Source organism: Fukomys damarensis, unplaced genomic scaffold (genome assembly GCF_012274545.1).
Source record: "Fukomys damarensis isolate Sample0158 unplaced genomic scaffold, DMR_v1.0_HiC HiC_scaffold_5, whole genome shotgun sequence".
In the NCBI taxonomy this organism is placed as follows: Eukaryota; Metazoa; Chordata; class Mammalia; order Rodentia; family Bathyergidae; genus Fukomys; species Fukomys damarensis.
Window position 1 is genome coordinate 11,643,614 of NW_022900917.1, and position 27,905 is coordinate 11,671,518.

General features: G+C 34.6%; 1 protein-coding gene across 2 annotated transcripts in view; it reads left to right on the plus strand.

Annotated features, from left to right (window-relative positions):
• The window catches only part of Csmd3 (CUB and Sushi multiple domains 3), a 1,090,649-nt gene that overhangs the window by 808,018 nt on the left and 254,726 nt on the right, over positions 1-27,905 (plus strand). For both annotated transcript variants that reach the window (XM_010619527.3, XM_033759931.1), the window contains 3 exons: positions 11,874-12,065; positions 18,068-18,206; positions 21,749-21,936. In XM_010619527.3, the coding sequence (XP_010617829.1) occupies positions 11,874-12,065; positions 18,068-18,206; positions 21,749-21,936 (519 nt within the window). The remainder of the gene's footprint in view (positions 1-11,873; positions 12,066-18,067; positions 18,207-21,748; positions 21,937-27,905) is intronic.

The window sequence follows — 27,905 nt, forward strand, 5'->3', positions numbered from 1 at the left end:
CCCTTTCCTCCCTGTGCATTCCTGATACCTCATCAGTAAATCACTCAACACTGCATGCATGAATTTATTTCTGGTTTTTCTACTTTGTTCTCTTGTTGTGAATGTCTACCTGTATGCAACAGGTTGCAGTTTGATTATTATATCTTGCTTGCTCTATATATTTCGTATATATTTGAATATATGTATATACATATTCAAATAGATGTACAAACATCTGTTTAAAGTCAGGATCTTTGATGCCTTTTGTTCTTCCACAAGATTGATTTCATTTTTAAGATGATTTATGATTTATGATGAATTGCAGAATCACTTTTTAAAATTTGTCATTTAAAAATTCCATTGGGAATTTCAAGAGATTACATTATTATTATTATTATTATTATTATTATTATTATTGTTATTAATTTTGTACCAGGGATTGAACTTGGATCCTTGCACTTGTGAGACAGATGCCAGAACCACTGAGCTAAATCCCCAGCCCCAAATTACTTTAAATCTATAGATTGCTTTAGGTGTTATTGCTTTGGGTGTTATATTTTAATAATCTATGGAGACAAATCCTATTTTCATTGGCTTGTTTCTTTTTAAATTTCTTTCATCCATGTTTTGTAATTTTTGTATAAACCTTTTTAACCTCTATAACGTATTTAGTCCTAAAACTTATTATTTTTTATGTTTTTTCAGTGGAATTGTTTTCCTAATATGTTTACAAATAAGTGCTATTATGTAGAAATACAACTGATTTTTGTATGGTTATTTTGTATCCTGCAGCTCTATTTACTTATTGTAAGTTAAATAGATCATTTGGGAATTTTTACATATAACTTTATATCATCTACAATAGCAAAAATTGTATTTCCAATTTAGATGTCTTTGGTTTCTTTTTCTTATTAATTGTTCTGGCTAAGAGTTCTAGGACTAATAGCAATCACAAGAGTGGGCTTTCTTGTCTTGTTCCTGATCTTAGAGGAAAACTGCCAGTTTTTTACTAAAGAGTAGATGGGAGCCATGGAAAGAGATGGGTTTTAGTCTATTGAATTATTTTTCCTCTATTCCTAGTCTTTAGAATTGCTTTAAACATGATTTTTTTTAAACTAAGTGCTTTCAGGTAAATGTTATTTTACCAGAACGAAAAAATAAAAATACATAAACACAAGTTGGGAAGTCATACCTTGGTGGCAGACCATAAGTCGGCATGTATGAGGGTTTCAATAATTTAAAATACTTTTTTGCAATATGAATAAAAAATACATTGCCAAACACTAGAAGAAATCTTTAAAAAGTGTAACAAATCAAATCTTTAAATAAAAAGACAGACAATAGGAAGGAAGATAGATCTTTTGCAGATGGGAAAGAGATCAAGAGGTAGAGGAAGAGGGAGAAAGGGAAAGGGATGAAAAGGAATTAAGATGTGTTATGCACATGTACTAACTGCCCACAGTGAGATAATCAGTGTGCAGCACAGACAGGTACGGACTGACAAGGACAAGAATTTCACAAGTGCTGAACCCAGCTAAGAATTTAGAAAATGAGCATATATATATACACAACATATGATCATTTGGCATAAATTATTTTTAATGTTTAATAATGTTCAGTGCATAAAGATATTTGTTGTGCTTATATATTTCATTTATCTCTAGAAAGTATTTAATCTTTAAAACAGCTTTGTAGAGATGAATATTATATTTGAAGACATCACCAACACCATCTCAATTTTGTTACACCATACATATTTTGAAATATATAACTTCAGTTGCTCTTAATTTCCTTGTATATGCATAAGAATTTTTCACTTCAAATGAAAAGATACCAGGATTTCACATCAATTATATCATTTTAAATCTATGTACACACGTTCTGTCCCTTCTTACCATGTTTCTTTGAAGAGGCAGCATGGTAGCCTATTGTTTCTGCAGAATTTGGCACAGTACCCAGTACTTGGACTTAATAAATGTTAAATGATTCCAATTAATTGGGAAAAGCTTCTAATAATATGAAACTCAAGTCATAAGTGGTACAAAATCTTATCAATGAGAAATAATATGAAACAATTTTTCCATTTATCCTCAAATATAATTACTTTTCACGTTTGACTTATGCACAATCTTCTGTAATATTTGGATATGAAATAGGTTTCCTGTACAAATAACGAGAAGCTCTCAACTTTTGGACCCCACAAAAATCATCATTGACTATATTCCCACTTTTGCCACAATATTGGAACATTAAAATCAGTTGAAGGCAGGCAAATGTTGTATCCTATAAAATAATATCCATCATCAAGCATATTACCTGCTTCTACAATTGCTTGGTAAAATAAATACATACTCATGAATTTTGAGAAGTGATTTATATCTACTTGGAAGACCAGTATAGTGGTACTTAAGAGCAGTCTTTTCCATACAGTGGTTAATGGCAGTGAAATTTCCCTCTTTTGCTGCCTTCTACTTTAATCTGAATTTCTGTATCATTAGCTGTATCCTTAGTAATCGAATGAATTTCTAAAGATAGCCACATGTCAGAGTAACTGGCAAAGCATAGGCCTAATAATGATGCTGAACATTCCTTATGAAATTCATGGATCACATATAAAGCAAGTGCAGAATTCTTCAGGGTGAAACCCACCTCTGGATTGCCAGCTGCATTTCAAATGCTTTCTCATTGATTTGACTATAGATGGGAATTTTCTTCCAGATTAAATATTCCCATTATCCAACTTGATTTCCTTATACATATTAAAGTGAAGAATAGCGTGACATTTTTAAATCAATACAAACATATAGGAAAATTACACTAGAAAGCAAATGTCAGGTCTTGTGAATTGAAAATTTGGATTATGATCTTGTTGAAGTCTCCTGACAAATTGCAAAACGTATAAAACTATTTAGTTAAACTACACAGTAAATATTAAAATAAACTTCTTTAAAGATTCATTTAGGGTTGATATTTCATAGACTTGTACATATAATTGCTGAAATAGGACTTTAAGAATTTATCAGGCCAGTAAAATATACCATAGTGGCTTAGAGATAAGACAGTTTACATTTGTAGAACTAATATAACCTGATTAATATCCCTTTCTTTCTTTTTTTCCTTTGGTACCGGTATTGAACTCTGGTCCTTGCTCTTACATTTTTGTATATAACATAAAGAATTATTTTTTATTTAGAATTTTAGACATATTTATTTATTATTTTAATAGTACATGTTTGCCCTTATTTCTCTAATATGAGAGAGAGGCAGAGAGAGAGAGAGAGAGGTAATTTAAACATTATTTGTGATGTAAAAATTGAAGTAACCATCTATATTTTAGTTGAATGTAGAAATGTACTAGTTAGGATTATGAATCTGTACTTAGTGGAATGTACTTCTAATGAAATTACACTCTCAGTTAGATGGAAGCAAAAATAAAATAAGAAGTCACGTATATTTATAACACGGAATAGTTGTAATAATGATAATTAATTCATATCTTAGCATTTCTTCTGAAACCATATCGAGTTATCAAGAATTTACTACAACAAATTAAAATGTAGTATAAATGATGATATTGTATACTTGGATTAAATTTCTCCCAGTTAAAAATCACCATGTTACCAAACAAAATATTACCAGAGAAATTATTGGTTATAGTATTTTTATTATTCATTTATTGCATAAAAATTTTTTGGATCTATTAATTTTGACTATTGTAGAAGATTTTCTTTAAATTCTTCCTTAGAAGAATAATTTATTTCTTCCTAGGGTGTAACAAACCTTGATTTGATAAGTTCTCATGTCCTTAACAAATTCAATTTACTTGTGCCATGGATTGAGTTCACTGATAAAGATGAGATATTGTAGAAAGAATTTCTTAGGTAATATGCAAGCTTACTTTTGAAAATAGAGCATGCATTATTTTGTAATGCAAGAAAAGAGATGTGCTTATGTACAATTAACGAAAAGCAGCATTTGTTGAAAAACTGTTTCTGTGGTCTGTAATAGAAGTTGAGAAAACACATTGGTTTATGTATCTTTTCACGTTCTGGATAATAAGCATTCTAACTAAAAAACTACCATGAATACTAGTTATTTTGTAGGAATGGAATATAGTATATGAGGCAAGTGATTTATCACTGACCTATATCCTCAGCTCAAAGTTATTTATTTTCTAGGAAATTAAAATAATTTCTTAAGAAAGTAAAACTCTGTCACAGTTGTTTATTTCTAATATGTTATAATAACCAGATAGTAAGCCTCATTTTGTTAGAAGTAAATGCTGCTATAACACATAAAACACCACTGTTAAAATAAAAAGCAAAAACTTTTTTCCATTTTTGACAATGTTCAATCTCTTTAAGTCAATGATTTTTTTCTTTTACTGTGAATTTATTTTTAAAGAAATTATTTTTGTCTAATTATGATAATTTCGAAGTAAATTAGCAATGACATTAATAGCAGAAGAAAAAATTGCAAAGGTGGAATTATAAATTTTCTCTAGAATTTTTTTACTTTCTGAATCTTAAAATTAAAATATTTTATAATTTTGCAAATATTTTGGACATATTAAGTTATAGGATATGCTAGCTATGTATGAGTAGTTAAATAGTTGAGTAGAATGTTCTATATATCAAAAAAGAAATTAAGACATATAATTTGGGGCCATCAAACTAAAAATGGCATTTAAAATCATAGGATTGGATGAAGTTATCAGGAATTGTGAAAAGAAGGAAGATCATTCAGAACTAAATCCTCAAAGTAGCCACAGAAAATAAATAAATAAATGAATAAATAAATAGCAGCAAATAAGCCAGAAATGAAATCAGAATAGTCTGAGAAATGGAAAACCAGCAAAGAAAGAACTTGAAGGCAAAAGGTATATCCAGCTGTGACAAATGTTGCCAAAAGGTTTCTGAAAGAAGGCACAAGACTTACCATTGGAAGTGGTAGCCGGTATTTTAAAAGAGCAGCTTCAGAGCACAGATGAAAGGGTGCTGGTAACAATTGAGACAGTTGTACAGGATCTCCCTTAGGAGAGATGTTCAATAGATTTCCTATTAAAGAAGGAGGAGAAATAGGAAAGTGTGTGTGTGTGTGTGTGTGTGTTGTTTGTTTAATAAAGGTGAAAATATGAACTGCATTCTCAGGCTGTCCTGAAAGATCCCACACAAAACTAGAAATCTGAGATTCAGAAGATGTAAAGTATGTGTGGGCACGAAGTTCTGATGAGGTGGACAGGATGTCACTCAAACAATACAAGTCCTAGGTCACAAAGAGAAGACCACCTTTGAAAAGAGAGGATGGAGAGGATGTGCCTGCAAATACAGGGGGTGCTCTCGGGTTTGCTGGAGCTAAGAACCTGGTGCTCCTGTCTTACAGTTCTCCCCTCTCAATGAATCTTAAGGGGGAAGCCAAACAAAAGAATGAGTGAAAAGCAAAGGAAGCAACTAGAGTGGAAATGTCCTTAGAATTATAATCATTAAATCCCTACCTGGAGCATTATGGATGAGTTTGATTTTTATTAATTTTAACAAGAACTCCAAAAGTTACCTCAGTCTTTTTCGTTCCCTACTGTGGTGACTACCAGAAGTAGGAATCTTTCTGCGTTTAATAAAGAGATCCACATAGTTTAGTATTATTTGACTTTCCACTTCAAACTGATCTAATTTTCCACCTGTTTTTCATCAATAAATAGCTGTCAGTGTCCCACTAACAAAGTATGGCTTTGTGTTGTCTTTTCTGGGAATGGGACAGATTTGTGCTGACAAAACACTGGGTTGAGTTCAAAGGCCAGGTGCAATATGATCAGATAATTAACATCTCTGTGGCTCATTTACCTTGTTTATTAATGGGAGTGATATTACTTGCCAAAAATTTTGTTTTTTTAGCCTTAATGTATAAATTTAGCCACATGGGCCAGCATCATGCTCACTACAAGCTCTCGACAAAGAGAATAATCACTGTTGCATCGTTTGGGGGAGTCCCCATAGCAAACTCATTGCCTTTCATGTTGAGTAACTGTATTTTTTTCTTTGATGCATACACTTTATTCAGTGTGACACAGTGTATACTAATGGAAATTTATCGATAAGACTGCCAGTATCTGGACAAATGTCGTTTTAAATAAGAATTTAATATATTTAAATTGCCATAAACACTGTTTGTGGGTTTGATGGTCATATAATCAGGAAAACAGGCATGCAGATAGCTGCTCTTCTTAAAGCTTGATAACAGTGTTTTTGAAATTTGTGTTTAATAAGTGCCCATTTATACCATGGTCAAAATTTTATATAAATTTGATTGCTTTTATTTAAAAATACCCGTTGGATGTGATCTCATTTCTGCATTTCCACTTGAACACTCCCTAAACAATGTTACGATAATGTGAAATTTTTTTTAGTCTTTTTAAGCCTCAGTTTTCTCACTGGAAAAATATACATATTAATAATATCAAGACTTCCTATGAACTAAACAAGACACGCAGTATGGTGTTTTAAATATAGAAAGTACCCAATAAATAATGTTTATTGATAATGTTTACTATTCACACACTTGTCTTTATATATACCTTCCTGCTGATCATCATTTTTACTGGATGAACTGGCAAAAGAAAAGAATATGTAGTTATACAACAGCCTGGCCACATGATAATTTCCATTCTAGATTAACAAAAATATAAAAGCTCAGTCCTTTCAAACTGAAGAAAATAAGGCTAGAAAAGTCATCTTGTGCTGTCAGTTTTATAGGATTTTTGTGTAACAAATTCAATTTATATTTAGATGTTATAGTATATAAGCTAATACATTTTTTAGAATATTACCTTCGTGACATCATTACAAGTGAGAAAAGAAGATGTAAGAACTTGTATCATGGCTGGAATTTTTTACTAAACACTGGTATCAGAAAACAGAGGTTTGAAGGGAACATAAAGATACAGAAAGTATTTCATTAATTGAACTTAAAGTGATTTGAAATAAATAAATTTAACACAAAAAGAGAAACTGCCAGTGTTAATCCATCGGTGATCAGATTAGTATTTTTATAAATGTTTTTTTATTTCTAGGTTTAAGATAATTGATAAAATATTTCCTTGCATAAAGAAGATTCCCTCATTCTATAGAGTAATCCTGTGTATCATGCCAGAATAAGACAGTATAAGCAGGAGCCGGGGATTTAGCTCAGTGGTTCCACTGCCTCCCTTGCAAGCATAAGGACCTGAGTTCAATCCCCGGCAGCAAAAATAGAAAATAATAATAATAATAAAAAGACAGTATAAACAGGGTCCAATTTATACTTAACAATTTCTATAACAGCAAATTAAAATGTAAATAAACATTATATGTTGAAAATTATACTCCAAAAAGGTAAAAATAAAAACAAACAAAAGTGCACAATCTTTTAAAATCATTCATCCAATAGTTAGTAAAGCATTATATAATTTTTAAAAATTGTTTTAATTACCTGATATTGACTCATTCCTAATCCCCAAGGAGATACGGCAGAGGTCCTTAAAACGCTATTTTCTTTACTGTCTATAATTTCAGTTAAGTACAGAAAACAATGATCGATGCTAAAAAAATATTATAATTTTGTCAACCCACAAGCACAGAGTATAATCAGTGTAGAGATGAAAATTTAAGTAAAGAAGACAAGATAACAGCATTTACTCTAAGCAATCATTTGTGTATTTAACTAATTGCTTTAAAAATTCAAGTAAATCCCAGAGGAAAAATATTCTTTGCCCAGTAAATCCCAACTTTATCTGCTGTGCTTAAAAAATCTCAATCCTAATTTGTGTAACATTTGAGAGAAAAAGGAATAGTTTCAAGTCAACTGTGGCCAAAGACAAATGCATAGTCTCACAGTATGTATTAATTTTCATATGAAAGCTCTTTTAGGGGCGGGGGATTTAGCTCAGTGGTTCGGTGGCCTGCCTTGCAAGCGCAAAGACCTGACTTCAATCCCCAGTATCAAGAAAAAAAAAACAAAAAAAGAAAGCCCTTTTACTTTAGCTAATTGGTCTGACATTAATTTTTAAACATTGATTGTTATTTCTGTTTGTTAATTTTATTTTTGTTAATCCATTTTTGCAGTACTTAACTCATCGCGGGAAGTAGGTGCATGTGCATAACACGTCTTCGTTCTTTTCATGCCGCGTTCTCTCCCTCTCCCCTCTCTGCATCTCTTGATCACCTTCCATTTCACAAAGCATCTGTCTCCCTGTTTCCCATTTCCTATTACCCATCTATTGTTTCGCTCTTTATTTTATTCATACTTCAGTTTTCCTGTATAGGGATTAGCGTAATATTTAAGCACTTGTATTTGACTTTTTTTCACTTCACACAAAGACCTGGGGTCAGTGGCCTCCGCCTGTAATCCTAGCTCCAGGAGGCTGAGGCAACACGATCAGAAGCTCAACCCTGATCAGGGTAATTTAGTGATTTAGTGAGACTCTGTCTCAAAATAAAAAATTAAAAAAGATCTGGCGATATAGTTTAGTGTGCAGGTGCAGTGTTCGATCTTCAGTACTGGGGAACAGAAGATTAACTCCAGAAAAATCAAATAGTACAACAAAACTACATTCCCCACCCTACACCTCGAACTTGGCTAAGTCATGGTGATACTACTACTTCCATTTTCACGCTTTGTAACACTGTTATAAATGTATCTTTTATATTTTTGAGAATGTTCTTCAGAAGCTTAATAATTTTTCTGAATATAGTCCAGCACACATGAAACCTCAGAAACACAAAACAAACAAAATAAAACCCTGAAGTTTCTCATAAACTTTTTAACTCCTATTTTTCCATTTTTTATCTTTATTGAGTTTATTTATTTTTATCTTTATTAAGTTTATTGGTACATCTTAGGTATACAGTGCAGTTACACTCATCGCTGGCATCTTGCACCTTTATATGACTTATCCTGGTTCTTCTTTTTCCCATTCCCAGGCGTCCCTTCATCCCTGCCACCCTTCCGGGTTTCCAAAGACATTGTTTCCATGTTTTTCCTTTTCACATATTTTTCCCTTTTCCTGTCTACCTTTCCCCTACCCCTCCCACTTCCTCTACTCTTTTAGACCTTTTCTTCTTATTACACAACCTCAATGATACATCTTGATCCTTATTTACACTTTTGGCTTTTCACACCAGAGAAACTACTGGATATTTACACATTTTGAAGTCTATAGCAACCTTCCCACTTTTGTCATTTCTTTCAACTGAAAACAACAGAGCATATTTCTCCAGTTAAATGTAAATTCACCCCATGGTCAATTTTGGTAGAAGCCATCCAGAGCAAACCAAGATAAACTTAATGGCTGTGTTTATCACAATAAACACTTCATAGAAGTTCCCTACACACAGTGGAAGATTATAATTACTGACATGCTGTTATTTCTGATGCTGCTTTTGGTTGTCTGCTTAGGAACGTGGGTGAGTATAACAGGACAAATTCACATGAAAATTAAAATCAAGTCCCTACCCTGCTTCCCCTGATCTTCTCTAATACGGGCTCTGTGGTTGTTCTGAAAAGGCAGTACATGTTAAAAAATAACTGTTTGAAGATACATTGCATATTTTTAAGGTAAATTTGCAATTATGTCAACTATAATTTTCTTTTTATGGGTGTAATTTCTACTTCCCAACAAAGTCTTACTGGGGTTTACTATTTTGTGTTATTTTTTATAAAAAGAATGGGAAATCAGTCTCTGGGACCATTACAGGTAGGAGAGGACACTGTAACAATCAATGGTTTGAATTTTGAAAATAGTAGGGGTATTTTATTTTATTTTTTGAGGTAGAGTCTTGTTTCATAATCCAAACCACCTGTGAAGTTAGTATGTAGCCTAGACTGGCCTTAAACTTAAAGTGATACTCCTGCCTCCGGTTCCCCTAGAGCTGGAATTACGATAATGCATCACCCCACCTGGCTTGTGTAGTTTCTTAATTGTTAACATCCTCTTGATCTTCATACAGCCACAGTCTGAACATTAAAATACTGTGTATAAATTGTCTTATTTTTGTATTGTAGATATATAGTATATAGATGAGCTACAACAAGCTTGATGGATGGATTATTAAGCTGTTTACTATATTGACTGATGAGTCTATTTGATCCATCCACCTAATATGTATATGTCTCCCTACCTACCTACCTACCAAGGGACACACACTGGAACCCGTAGGTCATTACTAGCTATAGACACAAAAATTGAAATCTATTCAGTTCTAGTTGTGTTTACTCACTTTTTTGTATTATTAGAACCTAGTACAATACCTACCGTATACTGAATTAGTAAGTGAGTGCATATTACTTGTATGTTTGCACTTCAGCAATTCAAGTCATTATTGAATACATAAAATATTAAAATAAGTTGTGCAAATGCTGATTTTTGCATTTATCAATATAGATCAATAAGAGTTTAAGTGAAAATTTTAATAGCTTCCATTTCTTGATACTTCATTGGCCTTGTGTAGTAGAGTAAATCCACATCCTGGCCACTCAAAATAATATTTTGTTTTATTAATCTAAATAATTGGAGTTAACTGTTAGTAAATGTGCCACCGAAAGAAGAATTTTTGTTTCCTATGGTCTCATACTACTCCACTCTTTGCTGACTAAATTTTACATTTTTACTTTTAGTGAGTATTGATTCCTATACAGTTGTAATAAACAATAAAGTGAGATCCTATATACTCTCCACTGAGTTTTCCCAATGAAAGTACTTTGCATAACTATAGTACAATATCACAACAAGAAAACTGAAATTGATGTAAGTAGCCAGTCTTACTTAGAGTTTACCAAGTTTACATGTACGCATGTGCTCTTGTGTGGTTATTTAGTTCCACGGAGATTTTTGTGAGTCACCATGTTATTCAGAAAAGTTTCACTCCAAAGACCCCAGTACTTCCCTTTACTGCTAATCACTTCCTTCCATTTGCCCATGCACACAACCCCTGGCAACTCTTTTTCCATGTTTATAGTTTGGTCACGTCAAAGATGTTTCATAAAAGAATCAACAGCAAATATTTTTGGAAATTGCACTTTTTCACATAGTAGAATTTCCCTGACATCTGCCCAAGATGTGTGTAAATAATCTTTCCCACTGTCCTTAAATAACAATAGCCATTTCATCTGAAATGAATCCCAATGGTATAGTTTTTTGGTTTTGTAGTAAATGCATGTTTAGTATTCCCAGAAACTGCCCAAATCCTTTCCTTGGCCATGCCATTTTACATTCTGCTGGTGATGTGTGAGTGATGCAGTTTTCTCCAAAATCTGGCCAATATTGACAGTTGTCATTTATACATATCAATTTTTAATGAATATTGTAGAAAATTTGGTAGATATGTAGTAATATCTCATTGTGATTTTAATTTTTCATCATTAACAGTTAATGATGTTGAACATATTTCATGTTCCCTCTGATACATTTTCTTTGAATTGTCTTATGCCTTCATTGCAATTGGTTTGATTATCAGTTTCCTTTTTCCTTTTCTTCCTAATCTGGATTTGTGAGTTTTTAAAATGTTCTATAAGTACAAGTCTTTCATGGGATGTATTGCATACAAATATTTTTTCCCTGTATTCAGTTTTCTGTACAGCCTCTTCACAATGTCTTGCATAGAACAAGTAATGACTTTGAGCAAATTAATATTTAGTGACTAACATGCAATTGCATTCTTGAAATGTTAGCACACTAATTATTTAACTAGTAAAGAAGTGTTTATTGGGTAGGTGTTTAAATTTTAAAGTACACATTTTTAAAGTCAGTTTTCTAAAAGCACACAGCTAGGTGGAAATTTCTGAGTGTTATGCTCTAGAATCTGAATCTTTGAGATTGATTTTCATAGTATCAAAAGTGAAGTTTTGGTTGTGTTGTCCAATAGGCTCAGTTGCCACTGCATGTCGTGACCCAGGGGTTCCCATGAACGGCACTCGAAATGGTGATGGAAGAGAGCCTGGTGACACTGTTGTTTTTCAATGTGACCCTGGCTATGAGCTTCAAGGACAAGAAAGAATAACCTGCATTCAGGTAGAAAATCGATACTTCTGGCAGCCCAGCCCACCAGTCTGTATAGGTATGATTAAAGAATAATTAAAGTTTATTTATATAGCGAATGGTTAAAATTTTGCATTGTTATCATTAAGAACTCTATTCTAGAATAAATTCTGTGTCGGAGTCTAAGATGTGAAAGGATTGCAGAACTCCAAGAAATATACAAAATTACAAAGAATCACACATTTTTCTATGGAATAAGGGTTCATAATTTCATTAGATTCTTAATGTTTCTAAGATCCTAAAGGAGTTAGGAAGCAAAGTTCTTAAAAATTCCTGATTACCTTTTACTGCATAAATGTAGTTTTCCATAGCTTTAAACATTTAGAGTGGATTCAAACTGCATATTTAAAATGACTCATATTGATCTTGCCTCTATAGTGGTTATTTTTTCTAAGGGACAAAATGCCTTTGGGTTATTATTTAGAAACTGGTAGAGTTTCAAAAGTTTAGTTTTCTATTTAATTCATGCATTGCAAAAGAATATTAAAATTAAGATGGAAATTATTTCAGCACTCACTCTGAGAGAGGAAGGTATCACTTCTGGGATAAAAGCAGTGGGAAAATCCACTATATAATTAACTTAGTTTAATCATAAACTTTTGTGTTTAGGTGATTTAGTGTTGGTTTCATCTAAAACTGAGAATACATTTTAAGCAAATTACATTTTATTTACTGAAAATTTTGTTTATTTAATGTCTTTTTTATTATTCAGCAAGAAATTTTAGAGATTTCGTATTTCATTGTATTTCTGACATCATTCAATTAATTTACTTTTATCACAATTATACTCATAAAAGCAGGGAAAATAAGAAACTTTAACAAAGAAAGGCAGATGAGAGAGAAATTCATGTTTGTTTCAAAGTTTTCATATTTATCTGCAATTCAGTGCACCTAAAAAAATTCCGGTTAAACTCTACTTTCTAATTAATTAAAATTTGACTGCATTTCTCATAAGGAGAATCTTTCTGTAAAGAGAAAATGATAAAATACCACAAAACTGCTACAGATACTACTATTTTATTGTAATTCTTAGAACTGAATATTGCTTAAACAGCTTTGTACTAAAATTATGGAGACCACTAAAATCCAAAATGCAAAAAATAGAAGAGTCCTGAGATCGGCAGTAATAAAATTCCATTTACAGACAACAATACACTTTAGCTAGCAAGGCCTAATTCTATGGGGGGGAAAAATAGCTGAGCACTAAATCTTACTTAAATGGAGCAGGTTGTGGAAAGTTTCTGTATGGATTGTGCTACTGTCTATTATTTTTTTGGTAGGGAAAGATATCTTGAGGAAAAGATATGCATTCGCGTTTTTCTAGTGAGGAAAATAACCTTTAAAAAAAAAGTGTGAAAAATTGCTAAGCCTGCACAAAGCTTGACCTCTGAAACTGATAAGAAAGAACTCTATGATTGGAAATACTATGCCAAAGATTAAACCCTGAACTTTCTAGAAACTCCATACGTCTGTGTCTCAGACCCTAGAGCATAAAGCATTTTACTTGCATGTACGAGTAGTCAGCCAGATAGCAAGGACCACACAGCAGCGCATCATCTTTAGAGAGCTAATAGGATTCATTCCAGCTAAATCGGCAGTGTGAAGATTACTCTGACATTGCTGGAGGGAAAGCAGCAGCACTCGATAGAAAGGTAAATAACACAGGCCTTAGTATGCGTGGGTAGCTGAGAAATACAGGACACAAATGAAATTGAACTGGGGAAAAAATTAACATTGGAAAACATTTATCAATAATTGCAGCTCCTGTAACTGCCTCACAAGAAACTATACTCACGACAAACCATTCATGTTAAATTCCATGACAACTAACTGAACACTTGATTATGGGCTTCTTTGACTTTATTTTTGATACTTGATGATTAGATGCATAAAAATACATCTCTACATCCTAAAGCTGAGTGTATTTATTCACTGGTGGTTTAAGAGTTACACATGTAAAACAACCTTTCTGCCTGTTATCTATTTTGTAGATATATTCAGAAAATCTTCACAAATAATTTAAATTACAAAGTAAAACTTTTTAAGGAATCTTATGCCCAAATAAAAGTATAATCTTGTACAATATCTAATAAGACGCTTAAAATACATGTAATGAATTTTCCTGTATTTTAAGTACTAAAGATATATATGTGAATGTCTGTATAAATTTCTTTTTTTTTGGTAACTTGAATTGAACTTCGGTCCTTGTGCTTGGGAGGCAGGCGGCGGAACCACTGGGCTAAATCCCCGGCCTATATAAATTTCTAACAAAAAGGCAAATGTTGCTACTAGAAAAATAAGAAAAATTGAAACAAAACATTTTCTCCCAAATTATACATAATTCCATCAGTTTAGCACCTGAAAAAAATCATGTGAAATATTTTGCCATCATTCTACTTTTATGTGTAATATGTACATACTTACATGTTATTATTCATATTTTATGTATGTTCCTATTACCATGTGATTTCTAAACACCAAAAGCAAACTAAATTTTAATTTGTGTGAGAACATGTAGTTTCAAATTAATATCCATAGTCATCTTCACTATTTCATAATCAACATAAAGAACTAGCAATCTTCATTTATTTGTGTACCACAACCTAAATGTATTCATTCATTCATTAGACATTAATTAAATTACATTAATTAAATATACTATTATCCAAACAGTAATGTCTTCTCTAAAACATCATCATAACTCTCCGAACCCTGAATTCAAGCCTAAATTTCTTTTTTGTTGTTGTTGTTTTTTGAGACAGGGTCTCACCCTGTAGTTGAGACTGACCTGAAACTCACCATGTAGCCCAGGCTGGTCTCGAACTCACAGCGATCCTCCTGCCTCAGCCTCCTGAGGGCTGGGATTACAGACATGTGCTACCACGCCCAGTTAAGCCTAAATTTCTTACAACTCCATTTCCCTTAAATCTCTGACCCCAGTTTCTCCCGTCTAACATTACAGCTCTATTTAAATGAGCACTTCTCGTCCCTGTAGCCTGTTTGTAGTGCACTCCTGGCAACACAGCTATGAGAGATTTTATCCCATGAATTCTTCACCCTCTTTTCATGACCTCTTGCAGGGCAGACTTCACAAAATTTCTATTTAATAAAGTGTTAACAAAGAATTATGAGACAGGAGCAGCAACAAAAGTGATGATCGTTAAGAATCATGGTCCACCCACAAACAATGAAAAATTGCAGGCATCAAAATTCAGAAAGTGCTTCTTTTTTCACTCGAGTTCTTTAAATACGTCCATTACAACACAGGATGCACTGAATTATGAAGATTCCTATTAGACACAGCCACATCTATTCATTGTCAAGCACCTATTATTCACGCACTGTGTCTGCATTCCACTTGGTCACTTGGCAATAACTCTGGAGTTCATCTGTTTACGTAAATGATGGCCTCTCATCCACAGGGGTCCCACTTGGTACTTACACTCTCTTATCATTTATAGTATCACATATTTAAAAATCAATGTCAAAAGTAGTGTTCATATTTAGTTTATATTAATATTATTATTTTATACTTCAATACATCCATCGTGTGTTTCAATGGACATACCAAACGAGTCCATCCAGCTGATGGTCTTAACTGGGGCTTATGTTTACGGTAGGGCTTATATTACAAGCACCATGAACAATCATGTTGAGGCTTATTTTTCAATCAGGATTTATTTTGGGGGAAATAGGGTGGGTAGCCTTGTTGAATTCTGGTCACGAATGTCTTACTAATAGCAGTCTTTAGTGGACATATTAGCGGTGAACGCTGATGCTTGAATGCAATATGAAGTAAGGCAAGGGAAATGAGGTCACTGTGAATAGCAGGGTAGAATGAAGAGAACTTAAGCTTAGGCCAATTTGGGCTTTTCCAGAAAACCTTCCTGAAACTTAAAACATGACTAAAGTTGTATACGTACTGGGGCAAAAAAAAGGAAATTTCATGAAAAATGTCATAGAAGTCCTAGGAACTACAAGACCTTTGATAGTATTTCAAAGCAGTGTATGTGTGTAAAGTGAAGGTGAGAAGAAGGGAAAGGTTACACCAGTCAGCTCACAAAGGCTGCCCTGAAGCTGAGGCATGCATCTTTTAGGCAATCCAGTCTAAAATGTAAATGACCACATAATTGTATGCACACGCATAGTACGATTAGATGTTTCCACTGGAAGGTAACCTGTCAGAAAGTAGATTTCGTTATAGGAAGACATTGCATTGTAATAATTCTACAGAGGGAGAAGAGTCAATAAGGTTGAGAAAATGGTAGAAGGCAAGGAAAGGACAAGTTGGAAAAATATTTACGAGGTGGAGTCTTGGCAGGACTTCTTGACACATTGGTAGCAGAATGCAGGGAATAAAGGGAAGAATCTTGGATTCCCTAGTTTGGGGTGCAGGGAGATTATAGTTTTAATCAAACAACATAGGAACATAGCAAGAGAAGCTAAGTCAAATTGAGATGTGAGCATTCTGGACGATCCCTGTTTGATGTACCGACAGATGACAGACACATTTGGGCTTATGGATTAAAATTCTTCAGCGACATCTGCAGAAGGAGGTAGGAAAAGGAGACATCTGTGTATAAAAGAATGGAAAATGAAGTCAAAATTTTGAAGTGGGCAACAAGGAAAAATATAACAGAATAAGTAGGACAAAGTAAAGAAATTAGGAGAATGCAAAAACTATAAGGTGACGTGAAAGAAGAGCTTGACCATAAAGAGAAGGTGTGTGCAAATTCTCCAGAGGAAAACTAGAAAATGAATTCCAGAAAGCAAGCTAGTGAATTTTAGGTAAAGATTCCCAGGTAAAAATGACTATAGTTTTAAGGTGGAACTAACAATTTTTAGATATGAGGGAAAGCAGCTTGAGGGAGATAGCAATGACTGAGAAGAGAGTACAGGAAGAAGGGAACAAATAAATGAGTGTGTGTGTGAGAGATAGAAGAGTGTGTGTGTATATGTGTGTGTGTGTATGTGTGAGAGAGAGAGTGTGTGTGTGTGTGTGTGTGTATGTGTCTGCATTCTCTACTCTTCTTGACACCAGGGATATCCCTATTTCTCTATTTTTAAACTGTCACCTCTCTGTAATGTATTATTTTTGAAACATAACTATATTTAACATAGTTCAAAAATAATTCCCTAAAGATTCTATTTTCTGAATTTCACTGACAACTTTTTGCCCTTTCCGCTGAAGAATTTTAGAAACTTTTGTTTAGGACTGCAATAATAATTAGTAACTACCTGTTTTCTCGACAACTAATTTTAGGAATACACTCTAATTACATTCAGTATACGAGTGTTGCAGAGTACTCTCCGTCCTCAGATAATCGTCCTTTCTCATTAACTACTACCACAGCCTACTTTCCGCTGAAGAATTACAGAAACTTTTGTTTAGGACTGCAATAATAATTAGTAACTACCTGTTTTCTAGACAACTAATTTTAGGAATACACTCTAATTACATTCAGTATACGAGTGTTGCAGAGTACTCTCCGTCCTCAGATAATCGTCCTTTCTCATTAACTACTACCACAGCCTCTTCCTCCATAAATCCCCAAGAGGTAATTTCCCCAAGAGGGAAATATGAAAACGAGCCATACGTTCTGAGTGTTATTGTTCCATTCATGAGGGGTTTTGCCTTTCTTTGTTTTCTTCCTAATTTTGTTCCAGTGACCTTCGGACTTTATGTAACCATGGGAAGCCATGTTTATCCCTCCTTCCAATGCTTTTCGCTCACATGAAAAAAATAGCAATAAAAAACAGATTCATATATAAATTTTGTATTGATTTTGGAAACTGGAAGAGCAGCTAAATGCAGTAGATCCATGTGTGTGCTATATATTCAATATGTTAATGATCTTCCTGGGAAGACACTGCGATATTTAATCACTTAGTTCTAGAGAAGTCAGGTCTGTGCGGTAGTATCTCATGAACCCTCCTAGAGAAATGTTTTCACAAATATGTTGATTGCTAATGAATTTTATTAATCTCTTAAGGGATTTTGTTTGCTTCTTTAAATTAAAGCACCCTGTGGAGGCAATCTAACAGGATCTTCAGGCTTTATTCTTTCACCAAACTTCCCTCATCCGTACCCGCATAGCAGGGACTGCGATTGGACCGTCGCCGTGAGCACCGACTACGTCATCTCCCTGGCCTTTATCAGGTGCGTCCTTACACATCCCGCACTAAGAAAAAAATACCTCCTGGCTATTTGCTTCTGTACTTGTCCTTGGCAAATTTTTATTTCTGTTTGTGACATTTTCATTATTTTTTTTAATAATCACAATACTATTGCAATCAACAACCTGCAAAGCCTTGAATAATAAAGCAAGCACTCTGAAGGGTAATATGTGAGAATCGTCATCCCCATTCCAGGGCAAGAAGCTCGCTACAGTTCAGGTGGTCTTTGGGCTCTCACAAAATTTGATCTGCATTAACCTTTCCCTCCTCCCCTTCTTGCTCTCCCTGCTTCCAAGATGTCATTTTGTTCCTAAACTTCAAGATGAAAAGGTCAGCACATCAGTACTTGTTCCCTCCTGCATTTGCACCACTCAAAAGACTTCTGGAGCATTTAGGAACTCATGAGTAGCACCCCCTCTGGCTTAGAAGACCTATCCCTAGTTCCTTTCCTTTCTGGCTGTCTCACTAGTTCAAGCTGGTGACGTACAAGTTAAGAAGTCATTTCTGTGTGATTTGTGAGCAGAGCTGGTTCCACAGTAGAACTTCACACGGAGTGTTCGAACGTTTAACTTTTGTTGTAAAGCGTAGTACTGCGGTGACTATAATAATTTTTAAAAAGCAACTTGTGTGGGGAGAAAAAAGCAGGTGAGTCAGTGTTCTGGCTGAGTACTGTCACCGCTTTTACCACAGGTAAATTGTTTATTTGAAAGAATCTCTGTTTCTTCATTTGAAGCCGAGTTCTGCGATAAAGTGGAACCTCCTTTCCTTAAGATTTCTGGTGATTTTATCTCAGTGGTAGCACTTGCCTAGCATGTACAGAGCCCTGAATTTCAACTGCAACACAGCAGAAAGAGAGAGAGAGAGAAAAAAAGATTTTGAGTGCTACATAATAACCAAAATATTTCCTAATTAAATTTTTTCCAAACTTTCACAGAGATTGATGCGGTGTAGGGTGACTCTAAATAACAGTCACGCTTCTTTCTTGCCTCCAGTGCATTCAATCTGCTTGGTATTTATGTAAAATATTAAACTTATACAATAGAAGACTTTCAAATGTACTGAAGCTAGATTTTAAAAAAAGAAAAAGTGAAGGTAATTCAGACTCATGAAAATTTGCCAAAAGTGGAATCATACAGAATTTTTATTTCTACAATTTGAAGTTATACATTGCTAACTGATAATTCCAGATCGAGAACAGTAATACCGTGAGGATGTGCTGGGGATTTAGTTCAGTGGTTCCGGCTCACAAGGACCGGAGTTCGATCCCTGGCACCAAAAGCAAAACCATACAAACAAAGTAGTATTGTGAGGTAGATAGTATATTATCCCGGTTTTTACAGTTGAGATGACAGGATAGACACTGACGTATCAACTTATTTGACACAAGACTTAGCTTACCTACAAAATGATTTTTACAGTTGATGAGATGACAGGATAGACACTGACGTATCAACTTATTTGACACAAGACTTAGCTTACCTACAAACTTCTTCTAGTTAACTAGAGGTAGAAGCTAAGTTGGGGGTAGTAGGCTGTATTACATGAGATGTGTGACACAAATTTGATACCCATTTCTGTCACTGATTATGTGAGCTTAGAGAGATAGCATTTTTTGTTTGTTTGTTTGTTTGTTTGGTACCAGGGATCAAACTCAGGTCCTTGAGCTTGCAAGGCAGGCTGCGGAACCACTGAACTAAATCCCTGGCCCCTGAGATGGCTTTTAAGACCTTTATGCTCACTGGTAAATCATAATCCCTTCCTTAAATGATACTCCAGGATTAGTAACGGGCAAGACCAAGTTATATTTCTGAAAACACCTTGAAAAATATAATGTGCTATCAAGTGTACCATCCTTCCAGTTTTGTGGAAAAATAATCAGTACTGTTAAGATTCTAAAATGTCCTAAGAAAAGATTTTTTTGTTTTATTTTTATTAGCAAACAAGTGACAAATTAATATTTAAGTATATGTTAAGATAAATTAGAAATTAAAAGTTAATTTCCTCATTCTGTTGTTAAATAGGCTTTTAAAGTTCCAAGAATAAAACTAGTTTATCATTTACAAAATATTTATTTGTATTGATCTTCCCAAAAGTGAACGAGGCAAGGACATTGTAATTAGCATCCAATCTTAATTTTAAAAAAAGATAGGCTCAGAAGGCAGTTTTGTCTCAGAACAAGAGTAGCAAGTAGTGAAATTAGACTTCCTCTTCTGATTTCTGCTGTATGATATCAACAGCAACTAAAATTCAGGCCTCAGATGATCTATTAAAAGCTTTTAAGGTAAGTTAATTGGGCTTGGGAAGTTACTGAAATAAAGGAAATGAACTACAATAGTGGGATGTTCCCAAATTTCCTCGTGCTCTGGGAGCCCTTCCTCCCCAGGCTTCCTTCATCACCGCTTAACACACAAGTACACTGTGTAGGGAATGAGCTTCTCTTGTCTCGGCACACAGGGAAGATGAGAAGAGTGGCAGAAACTCAATCTGTCTGTTCTATAGATTTGGAAATACCTGTCCCTGAACAAATCTCTCATTTAGAAACAAAGATGACAAAATGACACAACAATTTTTTTTGGTAATGGATGTTTAACAATAGCAAGTTCTACTGGTTTCATTTGGTATCATGAACTGGTTGACTTTTCGTAATAACTCAAAATGAGTTCTGGTCTTTTCACTATTTCTCTGCTACACTGTTAGAATATATACAAATCGATTCAGTGCCTGACTCCTACCTTCTAAATATTTGGATATCATGATAATTATGAGATAATTCTTATACTTTTGAAAGCTAAAGCAAGTTTATTGTGGAAACTTTGTAATATTTAAAATAATGGTTTAAATTATTGACATGCTGAAAGATCATTTTTACAGCATTATCTAATTTTTACAGTGCATTGGTGTGATTTCTACTACATTAGGTTTCCAAAAATATATATATTTAGTTTCAGGAAAAAGAATACCTAATACAATGTATAGTGCTTCACTTAGTAATTTAAAAGCAAATTTTATATTTTACTTCAACTTTGAATCTGATATGTAGAGGTGAACTTAAAGAAACAAAATTTCTCATAATATTTTAAAGTTCAAATAAATTCTACCACTGAAAAAGAAAAATAAAGAAGTTGCATTTACATGATTAAAATACATGCATTAAATTTTCAAAATAGATATTATGCTCCACTTTACTTCTGTAAAATAGCCCATATAAGGATATATAACCAATAGGGGCAGAAGTACGACTTTAACTTCTGATCCCAAATTTGCTGAAGTCTGCCTTACTCTTTCTTGTATCCCTCTGGATATACTCTCAATGTAGAAATGTTTGCAAATATCAGAATTTTGTTTTCTTTTTCCCCTGCCAGTTTGATATTCATATTCAGACAAACTCTTATGTTAGATTATTGTTGACAAATTCTGTTGTTCCTTTTAAGTACTAAATATATAACTATATGACTATTATGGTTAGCACTGTATTAATAATCATCATCATCTTACTTTTTCCCTGTCTCCTGTCTTTTAACTTAGTTTCAGCATAGAACCAAACTATGACTTCCTCTATATACACGATGGGCCAGACAGTAATAGTCCACTGATTGGAAGTTTTCAGGACAGCAAGTTACCAGAGAGGATAGAAAGCAGCTCAAATACCATGCATCTGGCTTTCCGGAGTGATGGCTCTGTCAGTTACACCGGATTTCATTTAGAATACAAAGGTAAATACAAGCGTTCAACTGCACCGATGTGATTTAAACCATGGGTGTCTTATAAAGAGGAGGGTTATGTGGTGGCCACTGTCGGCCTGGGTTATAGGCATTTTCTTATATGTCCATTTTAATAGAGACTTTGTACAGTTCATTTCAAAGAAGAGCTCACTCTGCAGACTTTTACTATCAGTGAAGAGGAAATTAGCATTTCCCTAATTGGTACCAAAGAAAATATACCAGGCAAACAGATTAGCAATTAGAATACTGCTGTAGTTGGCTAAGGCCACAAAACAAAACAAAAATTTTCATTTTTTGGAAACTGAAGTTTCACTTAAATACTTTATTCTGGCACCATTTCAATGAGGAGAAAAATGTGTAGGACAAATGTATTTCAGAAAATATTTCCAAATATTTAATTGTGTCACTGCTCAGAATAGGGTGAGCAAGACACAGTGAAAATCGTGTTTCAGAATGTTGCTGCAAGTATTTAAATAAATTATATTAGAAGGCCTATGAATATTTTTAATTATACTGTCATAAGTTCAGAAAGCTTTATGTTTTCAATTTATATAAAAATTTTTAAAGCTAAAACATAAAAATGTTAGACATGTACATATTTGTGGAGTACCATGTAAGGTTTTGGTATATGTATAGATTGTGCGATGATTAATGTTAAACATATTTATCTACTCAAATATTTATCATTTCCTTTTGTTGAAAATGTTCAAATTTTTTTCTTTAATTTTTTAATAGTGTGTCCTGATTATCTATATTAACCTACTATGCAGCAACACACCAGACCTACTTAATCCTAAATCTAATTTAGTACTCATTTATCAGTCTCTCTGTTTTTCTTATCCACTACTCTTTCCAGTCCCTGATGACCACTACTCTACACTCAACCTCTAAGAGATGAACTTGTTTGGATCCTACAAATAAGGCTAAAATTTTATAATGAATGCTTATAGGAACATATTTAGATCTTAGTTTTGTAATTTGAAGCTTACTTTTTTGATAATTGATCCCAAATATATTGAGAATTTACTTCATGTTATCAACTGAGTTCTAAAAGCACATGTTTGAGATGTGTTACTTTCGTTTTTAATAATAAAAAATTATGTAGGATTGAAAAAGAACTTCAAAGTATACACCACCCAATTTGAAAAACCTTAATATTGTGCACTTTTGATACATGTACAACTGCACTCTTTTTACATTTGCCGTAGGAGCAGAGGTTTTCCTCTTTAGGGCTGTCATAAGAGGTCAGGATAAGTTCCACAACAATGTATGGCCTTACTTAAAGAAGGTTTTATAAGGAAAAAGAAAACTCATGAGTCAGCACACAGACACATGGATCCTCCTGTATCTCCATCATGACTTTGAAGTGTCTGCTGGGGCCAGGATATCTGCTGGCTGTGGACTTAGTATAGCTTTTAATGAGTGGAAATCTTGAGCCCTCTTTGAATCTCTCATCTCATAGAGCATAGAAAGAAAATGGGCTTGTCAAGGGGAGAATACACAGACTGGTTGACAGAGATATGAGGAGTCAGAGTGCCAGCTGTTTATTGAGATTGCCTATAAGTGTTACAGTCTCTGGCCCAGAAGATGCTGCAAACTGCTTAGAAATAGGGACTATGGGTTAGGCAGCCAGTGATTTCAGGGAGCACTGAGCTTGAGTACCACACTGCTCCCTCAGTGGGATGTGGGACCCTAACCAAAGCCAGAAGGCAGCTGCCTGGCTATATAGAAAAATTGTGATGAGTGCTTAAAGTAATTTTCAGACATTCTTGTTCATATATTCAGTTGTGTGTGCATTCTTTGTCCTGTTAATACAATTTTCATTTTAACATGTATGATATATATTCTTCTAAAAATCGCTTACATTGTTCTTGAAATTTATGAATGTTAGATATAGGTAGCTTTACATTATTAATGTTTTATGATAGCGTACCATATGTTGTTTATTTTTTGGGGGGTACCAGGGATTGAACTCAGGTCCTTGCGCTTGCAAGGCAGGCCACCCAACGGCTGAGGGAAATCCCCGGCCCCCCATATGTTTGTATTTTGATGACATGATGAGCATTCTTTACATGTCTTCTTGTCTTTTTTTTTTTTTGGTACTGGAGATCAAACTTGGTTCCTTGTACTTGTAAGGCAGGTGCTAGAACCACTGAGCTAACTCCCTGTCCCTCTTCTTGTCGTTTTAAGACATTAAATAGGAATGGGATTAGTAGGTCAAAGGGGATGAACCCCTTAAATTCCTGTCTGTTTCTGAATTTTCTACTCTGTTCCACTGCTTATTTTTCTATTTTTCATAAAGGCTAGGACCTTTATGAATATTATTACTGTAGTTTCAATAGAAACCATGGATCTAAGGAAATTGAGTACACCACCATATTCTTCAAAATTGTCTTGGGTCTCCATAAATCTTATGAAATTTCATTTAGATTTTAGAATTGAGCTTATTTACTTGCTGAATTTGGCTGGGACTGCATTGATTTGTGGGTAAATTGATACATAATGTTTGATCTTCCTATCTGCGAATACAGCATGACTTGCAGTTTACTCATACTTTCCTTGATGTCTTTTAATAATAATTTATAATTTCCTTTGTAAAAGTTCTTCATTGTAATTTTACATGTCTTATAGTTGCATTCTTATTAAGTGAAGCATTTATTTTTCGATATCCTGGTTATTGCAAAGAATAAGGCCACAGTTAACTTTTGAAATTTCTCAGTGTCTTACAAAGTTAATTAGCACTTTCTTTAAGATAATGATTTTTTTGAAACATTTCTTGAATTGTTTATGCAGAGATAGTTCTGTTTCTACTTTAATCTGTATAAACTTCTCTTTGTTTTAACTTTTTAAATGCTCTGGACAAGAACTTCGGTATTATTTCAAATTGAAGCAATGAAAGCAGGCAAACTTTTATCACTGACATTTAAAAGAATGCACTTAATGTTTAAGTTATAAGTATGATGATTACACTTGGTTTTGAGAAATGTTAATAAAGAGCTAATGCTTTCAGCTCTTATTGTATTCCAGCATATTTTGAAGTAATTTAAACAAAAGCAATCATTTAAATACATGAGTGAAACTAGCACTTGGGAGGCTGAAGCAGGAGGATCTCTGTGAGTTCAAGACCAGCCTGGGTTGCATAGCGACTTCCAGGTCAGTCTCAACTACATAGTGAGACCCTGTCTCAAAAAAAAAATGCATGAGTGAAAATTTTTCAACACAAATATAATGGTCAGCTTTTGTATAGTGGTCAGCTTTCAACAACCAAACCTTAAAGAACCACAGGTTTCATTTGCTCACAATTTTAGTACATGATTGGCTAGCTACAAGGAAGACACATCATGGGAAAGGAAGTACAGGAACAAGGCTGAGTAGTTCATGGTGGCCTAGAAGCAGAGGGGGAGACAGTGCCACTGTAGAAGTGGCCAACGACAAGACAAAGAACCAAGGTCACGCTTCTGTGATGCTGACACACCGGAAGGTATGCTTTTGACTAGCTTGCCAGGCATTTCTTATCCAGTGAAGTTAATATACCACAATTAACGATCATACTCCATCCCTGGTCAACTTTGCATGCAAAAACATCTCCTTAAATTGTACTTGATCTCAAGAAAAGCAAATTCATAATTCTGCCTTGCATCATACAACCAGAAGGTCAGTAATCCATTTCCCAAAGCCTCAACACTGCAAGCATTTTTCAAAAGTATAGCTGTCTTCTGAGACTCAAGGCAAACTCATAACTGAACCTCTTCAAAAATAGAGGAAAAGTTACACGATCCCAAAGCATAATGGCATGAGGTGAACATTCACATTCCAAAAGGGAGGACTAAGAGGATGGAAAAGAATTGGACCAAAGTAAGATCTAAATGCAGCAGGACAAATATCCAGTCCAGAGCACTAGGTGGGAAAATATGAGTTCTAAAGGGTGTGGGAATCCCCACCTCAGCTATTTCCATTGCAGCCCACGTGAACTCTCTCTTGGGCTGGCTTCAGTCACATCCTGTTGCTTTCCTTACCTAACACTGCACATTCCTGCCATCTTCAGTACCTTTGGTTTCATACCTAGAGCTTCTTGCAATGGCCTCTTAAGAGCTCCTTGCCTTGCCTTATAGGCCTTCTTTTGAAATCTGGGTAGAAGCCTTCTTGAGCTCATAACTTGTGCATTCTGCATACCAGTATAACTAGTATTGCAGGGATGACACCAAAATATGTTATCAGTGGAAGCTGTTTCCAGGCCCCGTAGGACCATGGGTGAAGTGTCTGGATGACTGAACATGGTGAAATGAATTCTGGGGGACTGACTGCCTACAAGCCCTCTGTTGAGTAGGGACCCAAAAGAATTTTCTCTAATGAAAGCTTGACATACTTGTGTTTGCAGTTGGTTGAATCTTGCTTATGTCTGAGGTGCCCTCAAGGCATCTTCCTTCTTGTCCTTGCACAAAATACTTGGTTTCCTTTTAATAGTCCTAATCTCTTTAGCAAGCACTCTTCTGTTGGCCCCAATTTCACACACAGTTCCTTCTAGGTCAAAACTCAAATTTTTCAAAGTTTTCTGCACCATCTTTCCCCCCTGTTCTCACTGCAACTCTGGCTAACAGCAGCCAGCAATACCCATGCCACACCCTGAATATTGTGTTACCAAATTTCCTCTGCCACATTACTGAGTCTACCACTCTTAGTTTCAGTTTCCTGGATTATGACCACTAATCCTGACATGTCAAATTCATTAGACTAAAGAACACCTAGGAGATTGGTGAAGCTCACTCCTGGCTCCTGGGTGTGTCTGGGTAGTTCCTCTCACACATCGTTCCCCTGCTTCTCAGCTGCCATGAAATAAGCAGCTTTCCTCAGCCTGCTCTTCCACCGTGATGTTCCTGCCTTTGAGGCAACTGAACGTGGACTGAGTTCCTCAGCACTGTAAGCCAAATGAAACCATTTAAAATTTTGGGCATTAGCTATCGTATCTCAGTTGTGCAATGACTGCCTCATAGAAAAAGGTTACATAATCTCCTCGATACGTTTGACAGAGGTAAAATTTCAGTAAAACCAGGCTCTAGAGTCAACGTTCTTATCTAATATTTTCCGACCTTGAGATATTATTTATGAGATATAGAAAGTTCCCTTTTGGTAGTACACTGACTTCCTACATGTATACTAAAATACAAGAATGGTAAGAAGGAGGACCTTGGCTGTTTGTTCACCACTACATATTTAAATGCCTAGAATTTGCCTATACACGTTAATTATCCTATGAGTATTTGTTACTCGATTTATTTTGAGCAGCCTAAAGATTTTTGTTTTAAAATCACATCATAATTAGAACAACAGAATAACAACATTATTGAAATGAAAGAAATCCGAGTGTATATTCCTGCCCTGCATTTCGTTTAGTCTAGGAATAACTACTTATATCTGCAAGTGGAAGGATTTGTAACTTGTAGAAAAGAGGGAAGGAAGGGAGGGAGGGAGGGAGGGAGGGCAGGTGGAGAAAGGCAGGGGTGAGGGAAAGGGAGCCTGCACAGCTAGAGCTGTCTTCTCCTGTAATTAATATTTCAAAAACATTTCCAGTGATTCCTGGGCAAAATGCATGGAACATATCTTAATGTCATGGTCAGGGTAGATGGTGCTACTTGAGCCTAGCATACTTTCTCATTGTACATACATGTGACTTCACAATCCTTCTTCTATGTAAATTTCTTGTAAGGCTGGCCTTGGTGGTGCACGCCTGTAAACCCAGCACTAGGGAGGCTGAGGCAGGAGGATTGCTGTGAGTTCGAGACCAGCCTGGGCTACATAGTGAGTTCCAGGTCAGTTTCAACTGCATAGTGAGACCCTGTCTCAAAAAACAAACAAACAAACAAAAATTCTTTGTAGCTATTACTAAATGCATGTAACTAGGCACTTGAGCTATATTATATTATATTATATTATATTATATTATATTATATTATATTTCACCT